General features: G+C 41.7%; 1 protein-coding gene across 1 annotated transcript in view; it reads right to left on the reverse strand.

The window, feature by feature from the left end:
- zmp:0000001236 (mastermind-like protein 2) overlaps positions 1-15,567 on the reverse strand; it is a 41,875-nt gene continuing 26,308 nt past the window's right edge. Inside the window, exons 2-5 of the mRNA XM_044032628.1 lie at positions 8,339-9,553; positions 2,224-2,391; positions 1,521-1,629; positions 1-1,444 (exon numbers count right to left, since the gene is read on the reverse strand). Of these exons, the coding sequence (XP_043888563.1) occupies positions 597-1,444; positions 1,521-1,629; positions 2,224-2,391; positions 8,339-9,553 (2,340 nt within the window). The 3' untranslated portion in view covers positions 1-596. The remainder of the gene's footprint in view (positions 1,445-1,520; positions 1,630-2,223; positions 2,392-8,338; positions 9,554-15,567) is intronic.

Here is a 15,567-nt window from a genome sequence, read left to right on the forward strand (position 1 = left end):
CTAAGGCAACACTTTATTCAAATCAATTTTCATTAATTGCATGTATAATAATGTTTTCATACTATCCCAATAATTATTAAATATCACATGAAAATATGGTTACATTATTTAAACTGCATCAAAAACTACCACAGATCAAAAAAGCTTGAACAGTAAAGTTGGACCAAAAATGAGTTGTGGAAAGATTCTGTGTGTGTGTGTGCGTGTGTGTGTGTGTGCGTGTGTGTGTGTGGTAGCAACACAACCGAAGGTAAATACCATATCATGCTATAGTAGATAGAGATTCAGCTCAACTTCGAAGCGACACGGCAACGTTTTCTTCTCACAGTGTGAATTTGGTGTTTCTTACTTTACATGACAGCACTACAGCTTGAATATGACAGACCATAATAACTACAGTGACTGCAAAGAAAGGCTTTTTTTTTTTTGGACAATATACCAGGAACAAAATATGCTGAATACTAATGACATAAGACAAAATTTATTTTCACAGTAAATACAATATAAATCAATACAGTATACGTGGATAACAAAGGTCATGAGTTTATAAAATTCCGTTTTTTATCATTATTTACAAAAAGGTTCCGCCTCACAATTCACGAGTGACTGCCGAGAATCTCGTCTAAATTTATGTCTTTCATCCAGTCATCGTTGCCAGAGTCAGACTTGAGCAGGGAGTCTATGAAGTCTGAGTCTGTGTTGATGCCAGGTACTGTGTTGTCTCCCTCAGGTAGGAAGTCAAAGGTCACGCGGTTGGCTCTGTTGTTCTGGTGGTAGCTGGCGGAACTGGGACTGGGCTCAGCAAAGTTTCCCGCTGGTACCCTCTGTTCAGGAGATGCCTGGTTCAGGTTTCCCACAGCTGATGGAGAGCCCATGATTGGCTGGCTCGGTCTTGGGCCCGTGTCTCTTAATGTCGGGTTAAGAGGGAGCCTCCCTACGTCTGGTGCTACTTGGTTCGGAGGGCCGACGTGCCTCTGTTGGTACGGATGGCTTGGCATGTCCAGCTGCCCTCCCTGTGACTGTAGAGGGTTGGGTAAACGCCTTACACCGAGTCCAGTTGTCACTTGCTTGTTGGCCGAGCCCCAACCCATGTTGACATTTGTCATCAAGCTGCTGAGACCCTGCCCGGGCACTCCGGAGGAATGCAATTCAGCTGTCGTTCTCGGATGCTGCACACCTGCTACATTGTTCATCCCAAAGGAGCCGCCTTGCGTGTTCGGTCCCAGGAACCTTGGCTTGTGTTGGTTCAGTCCAATTTGATTCGGACTGTTGTGCTGCTGGAATTGGCCAATACACGGCGTCGGATGACAGTCGGTCCCCAGACCGAATCTGCGCTCCGATGGTGAAGGATTCATCTTTGAACCAGGCCCACTTGGGAGGTGACAAGACATGGGTTGAAGGTCATTCTCTGGACCATTGCTGGTGGAAGGTGAGGAGTTTTGACCTAAAAAAAGGAGAAAAGATGATCACTATAATGGTCACTCAACCATATCTTGTGCCCAATCAAAAATGTGCAGTACCTGTGAAGATATTTCCTTGCTTAAGTCCGACCATACTTCTTGACTGCTTATAATCCGGTGGCGGTCTCGTGAGATGGCGGCTGAACTGATCATGAGCGGTGTCTTTGTCCTAAAGAAAATAGAAGGTTGTGGATATTAATTATTCCACACTATGGCCAAAAAGGTTCTAACAATTAAACATTTCTAATCATTTGATAATGATGAGTCAGATAATCAAAGACTGACGTTTTGCTCCTGAGTGAAAGTTAACATTAAATTACTCAGCCTCTTTATTAGGTACACCTGTTCAACTGCTCATTAATCCAAATATCTATCTGAATTCAAACTGAGCATCAGAATAATGAAGAAAGTGGATTTAAATGACTTTGAACATCTCATGGTTGTTCCAGACTGGCAGGTCTCAGTGTTCTCTAAGATTTACAGAAAATATCCAGGAAATGAGAAGATAATTCAGTGAGTTGCAGCTCTCAGGTTTTAAAAACAGTAACTTTCAAAATCAACACACGGCACGTCGATCGTTGAAGCGGGGCTCCTCTGTGCCTAATAATGTGACTGCTGAGTGTTTATTGATCTTAGTTTTTTTTGCTTTACAAAACATGTCTTGCACTCATTATTGTTATTGAATTATTGTCCAGCATTACAAAGTATGTATCGTTAACGTCATTAAGTCTAAACTGCTGCTTTATTGACCAACATAGCTCACTGAGTTGCTGATGTTATGTTGCTGTTGTTGGTTCAGTTGTCTCTGCATGGCTGGAGGCTTGGCGGGGCCTTTGTGCTGGTTGCTGGGAGCCGAGGCCCGTGGCTGTGCCTGGGCTGACATGACTCCCATGCTTCCATTAATGGGCAGCCTCGGACCAGGAGGAACACCCTGAAGAAAGAAGACACACAGGTTGGGGTTTACATTAGTGTCAGTGGACATTTCTGCCCTGGAGATTGGAGCCAAGTGCAGTGACAGCTGAAGTCTGTAAACACAAAATAATAATGCAATAACGTAGGTTGTCCACTAGAGGGCAAACATATACAAAACATCACAGATCTGTGTCAAAGATGCTATTCAACCTCCAGAATGTGGTCAAGGCGACTCCCTCTGCAGATAAAAAAAAAAAGGGAAACTTGGAGAGGATTTTTTTTTGAAGGGGGAATGCAAACCCTACTCAAGGCCTGAGTCTCTCTTGATAATTGTGTCTGAAGAAAGTGGAAAGAATCCCTAAGACAGCAGAAATGTGCACAGATAGGGAGTAAACGCTCTACCACTATGACTACACCTCCGTTAAAGCTCTCTTTCACCAATCACCGTGTTGTGTTTGGCATTTCCTCCAGTACACGACCCACTTGTCTTCTGACACCATCACACTGATTAAAACACTCGCAAAGACAACAGAAACACCCAAACTACCATGAACGTATGGTTTTGAGCAAGCTTTCGCCATCACGGGTGTCGATGCATTTCCACCCCAGCTCTCCGAGTCAAACCAGTCTTTCATGTGGACACAAGGACACTCTCGCCTGTGCTCGGGCTTTCTGCAACGTGCAAGCATTTGTCATGAAAGAGGTTAATGTGCACCAAATCCAAGTCAACACACACTGTGTCAACAGTGTCAGTCATTGTGTTGACTTAAAATATTTCCCATGGTGAAGTGGATTAAATCCAACACAGTGCATTTAGCAGAAGCTATTACTTAGGAAAGAGAGTCTTTGCAGAGGACAAATCTCTACAGGGTGGTGACTCTGTGGTCCCCGAAGAAAAAACAGACAGAAAAGAGAGGGAAGTGTGTGTGTGTGTGAATGTTAATGACTGGGGCTGAAATATGGAGAATTAACGCGACCGGATTAGAGGATGAAGGAAGTTGAAACTCATCAACAGTCACAAGCCATTTCAGATGAGCTAATATTCGCCTTTCCTGCCTGAGTTCAACCCACACAGCAAACCGAGCATGGCAATGGAGTTACTGAAAACATCAAAACAGCGGTTTCTCCTGTTACTCCCCCCAAAAAACAGCCACTTTGATTCACTGTCACCAGACTGTGAGAAACTGTGTCCATCAGGGACATTTTCCCCACAGAGTTACACCAGCGAGGCCTTGTGTTGTTCCGTCGCTGTTGTAAGACAAACCCAATGAGGGGTGTTTTAGCATGTACAACTGAGTAATCCTCTCTGTCATCCTAATGTGTCATAAAGCTGTTTTCCGCATTCCCCCCACCATCTCATTCTTCACAAGCTTGTTGTAAATGAATACCACATGTGGGCTCGGGCCTCCAAGAAGGAGTGGAGTGATTTAGTCTCCCATCCTGTGGCAGTGTAGGCAGCTGACAGTGATCCAGGTCCAGCCTTCGCCGGCTCTCACACTGCACTTCCTCCAGTCTGGACTCGGGACCCGGGTCCCCGGGGAGCACCTCGGCATCTGGACTTGGCCGTGGCTCCCTTTCCCAGGAAACAAGCACTCCCTTCACAGCCCCGCTGAAGCGACCTGATAGGCTCAACCCCTCTTATCCCAGCTGAGGGATGTGGTGCCACAAGGTCGTCAACAAAAGCTGAGGAGTCGGTATTTACTACAAGCAAAGCTTCGGCTTCAGCTGTAGTTATAATTATGGCTTCAGCATTCTTAAAAAAAAGGGAAGAAAATAATAGTTCTTTTAACTTCCACCTGCTCAGAAGTATTAGATGCTTAACCCTTATTTACCATGTAGGTTTAATTTGACCAAGAAATGTCACTATTTTAGCCTGACATTCGATGGCTTTTCCTAATTTGACCAAAACATTCATTAAAAAAACATTATGAATGTTTAAGAATATCCTACTTTTGTTAAGGGGCCTAAAAGTAACCTGGACCATAGTGTGACGGCATGGAATACACACTTGTTAATGTTAGGGTTAAAATTATAGAACTACATAGTGCAGTCTATTAACCTTACACTGATGCGCTCACAGTTTTAGCAGAACGGCTCTAATCTCCAATCTCAGGTCCAATTACAACCAGGGTGAACAGTTCAGTTTGTACATTTTGTTTCTTTATTCTCTTTAACACGGGCCTTTCCACACCTGCATGAAAGGCTGTGAGGCATTTAGTTACCAGGAAATTCCAAACAGATATTTTCCCGTGTGCCAAAAATTAGGAATAAATTTCATCCCAGGCATCGTAAATAATGACAACCTGCAATCATTTTTAGTGCATCAAGATTGTTTCCCCTCTCCCATTGCTATGCGTTTTCCCTTCTCTCTCAAATATACAACATACTAAACTGGAGCTACGCCGCTGATGTGACTGGCAGCAGCAAACTTTGTCCTTGAAATAGCTTTGCCTACCAACCGGAGCGACTCAAGGCTTCATAATGCATTAGTGTCCTCTAGTCTAGTGAACAGTTTGCTGCCAAACTCTTTCACACTTCTGCTTCTTTTTTTCTGTGTGTGTGTGTGTGTGTGTGTGTGACCTCATGGTTAGTAAGTTAGCAGTTATCAGAGTGGTGGGCTTGCATTTTGACATGTTTGACTTAGCAGCCAATTATTGAACTGTATGAAGCTTCAAACGAGCAGCCGAGCTCACATCTGTGACCTCAGCTTCTCTCAGGCAGAGGAAGCCTGGTTTATAGTCACTAATGTTACATGGGGGATGAGGGCACTCTTTCAGGACCTTTACTTTTCTGGCATTACTAATTCAATTCACTGTGGGAAGAGACTCCAGTTCTTTTCTCCTCTCTGTGAGCTGCTGCGTCCTCATTATAGCCGGACTTTTAACCCAGTCCCTGCCGAATGCAAGGGACAAACCAAACTCTGTTTGAACACATATACTTACATTATTATGTGCTGCTAATTTATTCTTTGCATTTCTCAAATATTATTATATCCCTGAATTCACACCTGCTTTTTACATTTAGTCAAAGGAAGAAAAAAGGAAAAGCATGATGTGCTTGGGAAAAGTGTCTCACTGAATCTTTACCTTCCATGTACTCCAGCAAAGATTCGTGTCCTCAAGTTTTCTTAAAGACCTGAAGTGACTGAGCTTTCACTTTCCGGAGCTTCAGGCTTTGAAAAAGTCTGCTTTTTCAATATTTTATCAAAATCCCATTTAAAGCCTTTTCATTATTTGATACCCAGCTCTTCTTCCATTTCCCTTTCACGTTTGCTATTTTCCATAAAATACCATTTCCCCCTCTTATTTCATATGATTCTATTATATTATATTCTTTACTATTTTTGTACATATACTGTACTTATTCTGTACAGTATACATACATATTATTCTTTAGTAAGCTTAGAATTACTATTATTATTATTATTAGAGTATTATCATTGCTAATGTGTATAAATACACTTTTGCTATAGCTGCTAATTTTATGTTTAGACAAAAAACTAAGTTGTTCTGAAAATGTTTACCGATACAACATAACACTGATTATTTTTTTGATTGATCGACAACTTGTTTGGTTTATAAAATGTCACAAATGTCTTGTTTGGTCTACAAACCAAAATAATGTTGTATTAAGAGTACAAATGGTTCTCAGTTTAGCGGTAAAACTGGATCTGTTACACCCCTGCCTGATGATGTATTTGTCATCCTATCTTGTTTACTTCCATGTCTATAAAACTCCCTCCCTCCCTCCCTCCCTCCCTCTCCCAGTCACTCAAACACTTCCCTTGATCTCACAGAGGTTAAGAGAGTCTCTCTTGTGTGGCTTGCATTATCATTTCACACAAAGGCAGCCACGGATACCGTTAGTGCGTAAAATGAAAAAGAGGGACGGTCGAAATCTCCCCAATCATAACAAATCAGTGATTCAACCTCCGGCACCAGGCTAAGCAGATTACTGTCATTTTCCACCACTTGTCCCTTGTAGCTAACAACCTCCAATTAGCAAATCCCGCTGTGCATATCTGTGCCCTGACGGGAAGCCACCATGACAAGCAAAGAAATTAGAAGTCCTGCATGTTAATCTACCACGGTCTGGCAATCTGTGTCATCGTCAAAGCACTGTCAGGGGAAATGCATATTCAACAGCAAAGACACAGACAGCAGCAAGAACAATGACAAGAAAGTCCGGCAACACACAGCGCTGCGGTGCTGCTGTTCCATGCGGCAGGTTGACTGCTGTGAGCCAACCGTCTGATGAGGAAAGACTGCAGTGAGTTAGTGAGACTGTGCCGTGTATCATGTTACTACACCTGCAGCAGATGCCAGTGTCATTACTTATCTTTAGTAAAATACACCAGACAGTCATTCAGAATCAGCATAATATGCAACCCTATTACAATATACTGTAATAACGCTGCAACTATTTTTATTGATTCACCTGTCAATTATCGTATAGAGTAGATAAAATGTACAGTGTGTAAGAATTATTTACATCTAACGGTGAGACTACAAATTTAAACAAATAGAGATATGCTGCTTTCACGTGCTGTCAGAAAGATAATATTTCTTCCTTGTGAAATTGGAACTACGAGTGCGTTAAACTCATACGGAGCCTGGGTAGGGTCATGGTCAAGGGAACACAAAAGTATTGTGAGGGAACGCAAAAAGTATTGTGAGCGAACGCAAAAAGTGTTGCGAGGGAACACAAAAGTTGTTGCGATGAACGTAAAAAGTATTGTGAGGGAACGCAAAAAGTATTAAGAGCATAAAAAGTGTTGAGGGCCTTAAAAATTGTTGCGATGAGCGTAAAAAGTATTAAGGAAAAGTGTTGCAAAGGAACATAAAGGGAACACAAAAGTTTTGTGAGGCATAAAAAGTGCTGAGGAACATAAAGGAGCGTAAAAGTATTGTGAGGGCGTAAAAAGTATTGTGAGGCGTAAAAAGTATTACGAGGGAACGCAAAAAGTGTTTCAAGGGAACGTAAAAAGTATTGTGAGGGAACGTAAAAAGTATTACGAGGGAACGCAAAAAGTGTTTCAAGGGAACGTAAAAAGTATTGCGATGGAACGTAAGAAGTATTGCTACGGAGTATTGCGTCACAAATGGTAAATAATTCCTTTATTATAATTATTATAATTCTATTGTGGATTGTGTACAAAATGTTAATGTTTTATCTACTAAACAGTAAAAAAAATGCCTTTACTGTTACCCATGAAGCATGTAAGGGTGATCCGTGTGTCAGCCATTTTTCATTTCGCTCCAACAACAAAAGCACTTGAGTGCAATACACCGGTCGTTCTGATTTCACAAATGGGAAGTATCATGTTTCTGATAGCACGTGAAAGCAGCATATCTCCACTCAGGAACTCATGTATCAATACTATCTCCCAATTTCCCACTGGAAATCACAACAGGAGGAGGCGTTCATGTGCATTTTGCATGACGGAACTCCATATTTACCATCCGCAAAATGATGGCAGATATCATAATTACATTCTTAATTGTTCTGTTCTGTCCACAAATTAAAAGTATTCTCTTTATTACCATATAGGGAGCAGAGAACACAAAACATCTTCACATTTAAGAAAATTAATTCAGAGAAATCTGAGAAAACTGATTGATTCTATTACTAATTGATTAAGTGTTGCAGCCCTAAAACAATATACAGCGATAGTTGTCCTGTTGTATTATAATGTTGTACTTGTTATAGTGTGAGTTCCACACACCGCACTAATTAAAAATGATATTATATTGAAAATCTTATGACTCCAGTGTCACTGAAATGGTCGTTTGGCAATCAAATCAAATCAATTCTATATATTTACGTGTATCATGTTGTAAAATGTTACTGTTGATAAACTAAGAACGTTTGTTTTGATTCCTTAATAGTTTGAAGTGACACATTTTCCACATAGCATTAAAAAAAACATTGTGTGTGTGTGTATGAATTGAGGGCAGAGCTCTTACCTGTCGCTGCTGTGACAGTTTGAATGGCAGCCCAGCAGGACCAGGCTTGGCTTGGTGACACAGGGCCGCTGATGTGGAGATCTGTTGGTTCTGGAAGTGGAGAGCTGAGTGTGGCGGATTCTGGCAGGTTGAAGGTGACTGCTGCTGCTGGGCTGAGGTTTTATTCACCGGGCTCGCCATGATCGACATCGGCTGATTGGCAGAATGCGGTGCCTTGGGGCTGAAGTGCAACGTGGGCTTGGTGCTAAGACCCTTCATGTCCAAATGATGGGAGGAGCCAGCATGCCCGTTTGACTTGAAGAGGCAGTTGTTGATCCCTTTATTCTGGGGGCCGATTCTCTGCTGGCTAATCGGGGCCGAATTAGAGACCTTATCCTGGGGAAAGGTGCTGGTGGATGAGTGGTTGCTCATGGCAGGAGCCCAGCTAGACAGTCCCACAGGTGGTGGTTGGTGGTGGTGGTGGAGCAGAGTGTTCGGCTGCTGCTGGTTTGCTGCCATCTGCTTCAGCTGCTCTGCGTGAGATATTTCTGGCCAGCAGGGCATGGCTCTGGGGTGTCCTGCCTGCGTGCTAGCTTTCTGTGACGTGGTGGTAGAGGACGTGCTGGTCAGCGTGAAAGAGGGCCCCGCGGAGGCAGGTCGAAGCTGCGCCGAGCCGCCGTGGACGTGGCCAAAATCCGGGGAGTGCTCCGTCTTAATCTGCTTCTCCATCGGGGAACACAGATTAGCCGCTGCGCCCGCTGAGTTTGGCCGACCTAGATCCAAACCGAATGTATCATCCTGTTTCAGCATCTTCTCAAACTCCAGGTCATTCAGAGGGGGCACCGTCTTTGTCAGCTCATCAAACAGATCCTGGAGTTCTGGGTCAATCTGACCACCACTTTCATCTTTAAAATCAAAAATCATCTCCGCATTCGACTGACCACATGACGGCACCTCGATGGGCTCCTTTTTCATTTCTTTAAGGGTCATGTTGAATATATCTGATCTCACTCCGTGGGGCATCATGTAATTTTTCCCCTGCATCCCCATGGTTGATGATCCTTGAAGAGAGTGAGACTGGGTCAGGTTATGGTTGCAAGGCCCATGTCCCAGACCGCCGCTGTCCACGCGAACCCTCTTAAAGTCTGATCCAGAGAAAACGCAGGAGAGTCCATTCTGCTTTTGTACGTGTCCCGGAGCGTGTCCCTCGATCTTCCGTCGCAATGATCCTTGAAGCTGCAAAACAAAACAGAACTGTATTTCAAAACTGCTGTCACTTCACTTTCACTTCATGTATTCCTCACAGAATGTTCTCATAGCAGAACTTTTAACTACTGCACTTGATTCAAAGCTTCCCTGTGAACTCATTTTTATCGTGGTGATAGTTCTGAGTGTGGGCGTACGAAATTCTAAATGCAGTTCAAAGTGTCGCCATGTAAATTAATCCAATTTCACAATTTGCTCCGAGGCCTATAGATGCAGTACACTTGACAAACGTGTGAAATTCAGAAAGATTAGTTTTATTAGCAGACATTCTGTAATTCAGTAGAATAACTTTTGATTTTAGAACAGTGATGAGGCCTCAAATGCTCACCCACCCCCCCGATTTATCATGTAAGACACATTCAGATTATAGATAGAAGAGTATTTAAATACATTTTTGTCAAAATCCTTGCAGTGCAATGCAGCAATGAGGGAGGAAAAGCTACTGCAGCACTTATAAGAACATTGTTTTTTATATAATGCAGTATGAGCACAGTGGATGGGCTGAGAAGATAGTTAGGAATCTGATACAGTCGACAGACCACAGAGAGAAGAATAGGGCCTTTGTATGTTTCCCCTCATTTGCATACATTATATTTTCATCCATTGTGCTTCCTTAGATAGTGGAGTTTCTCCTTTGTGGCTTAGATTCTGCTTAACATGCTGCTGCAGATATCTGACTTCCTTTTGTCCTATCCCCACGTCTTCATTTATAGTGCACACACACTGTAGCTGTACCAACTGTACCACAAGTGTGCCAACTCACTGTAACCAAACACCCCATAAAACCGTAACAGAAACAACATCCTCATGTTGTCATAGCAAATGCAATATTTTTCTTTTTTAATTTTCTTTTAACATATGTATTTTCAGACATATACATAATCCTTCCTCGTGTGAGCCGAAAAACATATTATTGTGTAACAGCAATCTCAGGCAGGCTGCTGTACAAACACAAGAGGACACATTATCTGACTATCTTTCACTGTTGGTGCCTTCATGGAAACAAAAATGAGTGTGATTGTGCACCAACCTGATTGCTGCATATTCCACTGTGGGAACAAATTTGAGTCATTTGCACATGCTGGCACACATTGCATTAAGATGATTCATATCCTGAGGGTTTGAAGTAAATCCTGCAGTTTACATTTTCTAGCCTGTTTTAGGTCTGCAGATGCTTCTGCTACATGCTGTATCTCTGTGACTGTCCCAAGCTTCAGCTGACATTAAAGTGAATACATTTTATTTTGTGTAGTACTAGATTCTATGGCTTTAGTTTTATATAAATCAGTCCATGTCATAGTCAACGATTCATAAAGAGCAGAAAGCACAGATCTGTCAGTATAATGTCCCTCAAGTGAAGTGGTCTAGAACCAAGTCTGCATGTACTGTAGACAGATTAACTTCCAGGTAACCATGTGGCTTGTTTCAGCAACACAGGAAAATCTTAAAGTCAGCGCCTGAAATGGACATGAGCTTGAGCAAAGGTAGAGGGGGAGAAATCCACCACATTCAGCCTAAAATGTCAAGCAAAGGAGATTTCTTTTTGTCTAAATATGAATTCAATTCAACTTAGGTTTGTGGGTCATTGACGTTCACCAGGACAGATGAGACGTGTAACTCAATCATTTGCCTGACCTGAATCAGAAGACAACTGTCTAACCCTAACACCGGCAAACAAATCACTGTAACAGTCCACTAATTCAAATCCAACTTAGGTGAAGATAAAACTTGTGTTATCATGTTCATTAAATACTGTAAATTATTCATAATACATCTCAGAAAAAAGAGGTCTGCTAAACAAAGCTTCACAAAACACATTTGGCTGATGATTCGTGTCACCTTTTGACAGAGACATGTGAAGTTTCGTATGTGGTAATCGTTTAGCTATTACCTTTATTACATTTCGTAGAGTTCTACTCTTTTACTTTCTTTCTTCACAGACGAAATGAGGAAATCTTGTGTGATGATGTAATGTCAGTCTGTTCGGACGATGCCAAAACAGAAAGTTACACGAGACACGTAGAGTCCTGGAAATCATGCACAAGTTCATCCACACACTCTCCGTCTCATTCACTGGCTCCTTTATGCCATCCTCGCGGAGATCCAGAGACTATTGAACGTTGTATTTCTCCACAAACTAGTGGACATCTGTTTTTCTCCACAAACAGACCAACACAGGCTGTCCAGTGTGAGCAGTGCTCGCACACTTTTTCTCCCCCCTCTGTCTACAGTAGCTCCAGAGGGCTGTTTCTGGAGAAGACAGACAGGAGAGCTCCTCATGGTTCAAGGCACTGTCTGAGAAAACACATCATGAATAATGGAAAGGAGAGCGGATGGGTTGCAAAAAGCCATTGTAAGGCAGGGTTGTCTCATTACTGCCTTTAAAAACGGGCCGTGGTCAAGGGTAATTCTCAGTTCAGAATTCGGAGCAGTGGCAGTTCCTTGAAGACATCTTGTGGCTGCGGGTTTTTGCCAAGGTCAGATGACATGTGCATCTGAATATTACCGTCATTTTAGTTCAAATAAATAAAAAATAACCTATGTTCAGACACACTTACTGGTACAAAAACATTTTAACAAATAAAGATTCACTATATTCACTCAAGAGTGGCCTCTTGGCTGGCCTGAAATCCCCATGACAGATCTCCCAGTGATCTTAAAATAGATTTTTTGATTAACATTTAATGAGCTTAGAAGCTCTGAATCGCTTTGAAAGTGACTCCTCCTGTATGAATCTCAAACATAAACTATGTGTTTTATATATATATATATATATATATGTATATATGGAGATGCAAGCACAGCTGTGCTTTCTTGGTTTGCAAAGGACATGGTTTTGTGGAGTAAATGTATTAAAACCAAGGCAAACAAAATACTTTGTTTCACTAAAAGTTACAACATTCGACATCTTAACTTAAACAAAACTTCTAAACAAGTGAGAAATACTACCTCAGAGGTAGTTTTCCTCAGTCGACTAACAACTAAGACTCATATTATGGGCATGTTGAATAAATGTGACGTTTAAGGACATAAAATGTGTCCCATTTTGTCCAAGTTCACCTGAATCATTTCATTTATTCAAGTAATTTGAGAGAATTCCTGAAGCTCTGCTTTCACAAGGCAAACATTTTTTTTGTCTAATAGCACAGTGACCATGATCTATGACCACAAAGTCTAATTGTTTTTATCCTTGATTCCAAGTGCAACATTTGTGCCATATTTGAATTAATTCCTCTCGAAATAAAATGATGCCTCTGACAACATGGGGACATGTAACTGTACTTTACCTTTAACCACTAAATCCAGAACATATTTTATTTTAAAATGAAACCTCTCAACGTTGCATTCAGTGCACTAATGGTGAAGTTTTTGGGCAATGAAGTTTCGGTTTGAAGCCTTGAGATTTGCGGCTGTTATTCCCTCAGCGTCCACTCATATGTGTCATGTTTTATCATTTATTTTCATACACAGCTTATTATTTTACAGATTTACTTGGTTTTCAATTGCACAGTAAAGGTGGGAAAAGTTTTGAAATGATTGTGTTGTTGTCTCACTTTTTTACAGTACAATTGAGTTTTATGGCAAAAAATTATGTTTTAAATCAAGTGAGAATCATGCTCACTTCCCCAAAGAGTTTTTGCAAACCAGCAGTCTACTCCTGCTACTTAAGTGCTATTTCAATTATGCTTTCTCTTTTCAAAGTGTGTAAAAAAAAAAATGTGTAAAAATCGATTGGCACTGATGTACAGCTAATAAATCGACTGTGGCAGTGAGAAAGCTAACCACGGCCATGTCGAGCAGAGGCTATCTGTTCCTGGGAGCTGTGAGGCTGGTAGATGGTGTGTCATGCTGCGCGGCGAGGTGATGCTGAGCACTGTGGATGGGGCTCCGGGTGCGTCGTAACAGGGACACAACAGCAGGCCTCCTGGTACCATCTGTCTGACCAGTGGCAAAGCCCCAGAGAGCACGCTTCAAGGGTATTGGTTTGAAAGTGTTCGAAGGTTCTGTCTCTGTGCGTGCGTTTGAGTATGAAAGTGCTCGTCAGCTTATAATCTATTCACCAGAGTCCTGAAACATGTTGCAATCCGCTCCTGCAAGAGTTAGAAACCTTCCTCTCGGCGCTTGACTCGGAAAAAAAACAGCCCCAAAAATAAAGAAATAAATACGACTATTGTGTTTCTAGGGAGACATAATATTTTCGTGGTTCTGCAGGTTGTGTACTGTTACACGAGGGGATTTCAGTTCGTTTATTGCCAGATAAGAAACAAGAGCCCTCAGAGCTGTGCCAGTGATCAGCTGTCATACAAAATTCAGATATCTGCCTGCAGAAAGTAGGCTAAAAAAGTGGAGGGCTCAGTTTAATTACAGGGTTTCCACTCGCTCTCTAAAGCTGTGAGTCATTATCCCTCTGCAGACGCAGAGAAATTGAATCAAACATCACGCGTAACTTAACATTTTAATAATTTAACTGAAGGTAGTAGGGAAGCTGGGGCTGCTGCAATACAGAGCCCACATTTACAAGACAATTTATACTTTCACTCAAATCAGGTCATGGGAGGGCTGTCAGCCTCTGTTGTGTCTTTGACGTAAACTGCTTTCACTTTGAATTATTATTATTATTTTTTTTTTACTTTTGTTTAGCAAATTTAACACAACAGCAAGCTGTGTACAATGTGTGTTTGATACTGTACTATGGCACAAAAAAAGATCCAGGATAATTACAAATCGATGCAACCGAAGGCAGGGAGATGTGATTACCACAGTCTGGCAGGCATTTCTGGTTTGAGTTTATTGTTTATTAGGACTCACATTATCAATAGCTATGCTTCCCAGTGTAATGCAACAGTTTACCTTCACATCGAACTGATATTTACAGTGTTTATCTTTAAAGCTATATTTGGCAAGATCACTAGAAAAATAGCTAATGACGTATCTCGTCTCGTTTAATAAAAAAAAAAGGGTTTTGGTATTGAGGCTTTCTGTGTGGAGATCCTCACACCACACACACACATACTACATGACACAGTGCAGATCTCTCCACTAATATTGACACATTTTATTGTGTTCATTGTCCTGCTGGGTTCACTGGGGTAGTTACATATTTACAGAATATTAAAAAAACAACCACACCAACATTTGAAGTGTTTTAGAAGGAACATGGGCGTGACTTACAATGAATTGCCAAACACTCTGTGTTCCTCATTTTTTGCCTTTGTGTGAACTTAATTGTATGATATTCAAAATATGTGCTCCACCGACAGCAATCAAGCGCTCCTAAAACTGCCTAACTATGTGCCTGCCAATCACAGCTGCTGCTGTTCCTCTCACTATGCAGCTCCAAATTAGTTTTCTGGATGCAGTCACGTTATGTTATGACATATACAGGTCATACAACACATGGTCCAAAAGACTGTGGACAGTTTTGGTAATTACCCAGAATTCCACAGGGGTCAATAGAGGTTCCTCACTGGTGTTTTAAACTAAAACACATTTCTAAGTATGTTTGGTAGTAGGTTGATTAGTTTTTATAAATAGTAAAAATATAATTCTTTTCACTCTAAATAGAAGAAAAAAGGGAACGCCTGTGCCATAAGGTAGCACAGTGATGTGAGCACAGGATCATATTGTACTTTCCTAATCAGGCTAGCGCGTGTTGGGACAAAGCAGCACACTGCAGAGGTGGGCTACTTTTGGCTCATCAGCACTTTGCATCCCCATACTTCCTGACACAGTTGTATTAGATTGAGGCTGCCCTCCAGAGAGCAGGAGAGAAGGATGAGCAGGAGAAGCAGCAGCAGCAGCAGCAGGGAAAAAAAAGGAGAAAAGAGAGGCAGCTTTGTGGCAGCCTCTGGGAAATGGGATGAGATGATAAGAGCTCCTTTGAAGAGAAATCAGCCATTGTATTTACTGAAGGCAGATTTTTTTTAACAGTTACTGTAGCTCAGCTCCAATATTCCATGGAGAAACTTGCTATTTTAACAAAA

The sequence above is a fragment of the Solea senegalensis genome, linkage group LG8 (assembly GCF_019176455.1).
Source record: "Solea senegalensis isolate Sse05_10M linkage group LG8, IFAPA_SoseM_1, whole genome shotgun sequence".
Lineage (NCBI taxonomy): Eukaryota > Metazoa > Chordata > Actinopteri > Pleuronectiformes > Soleidae > Solea > Solea senegalensis.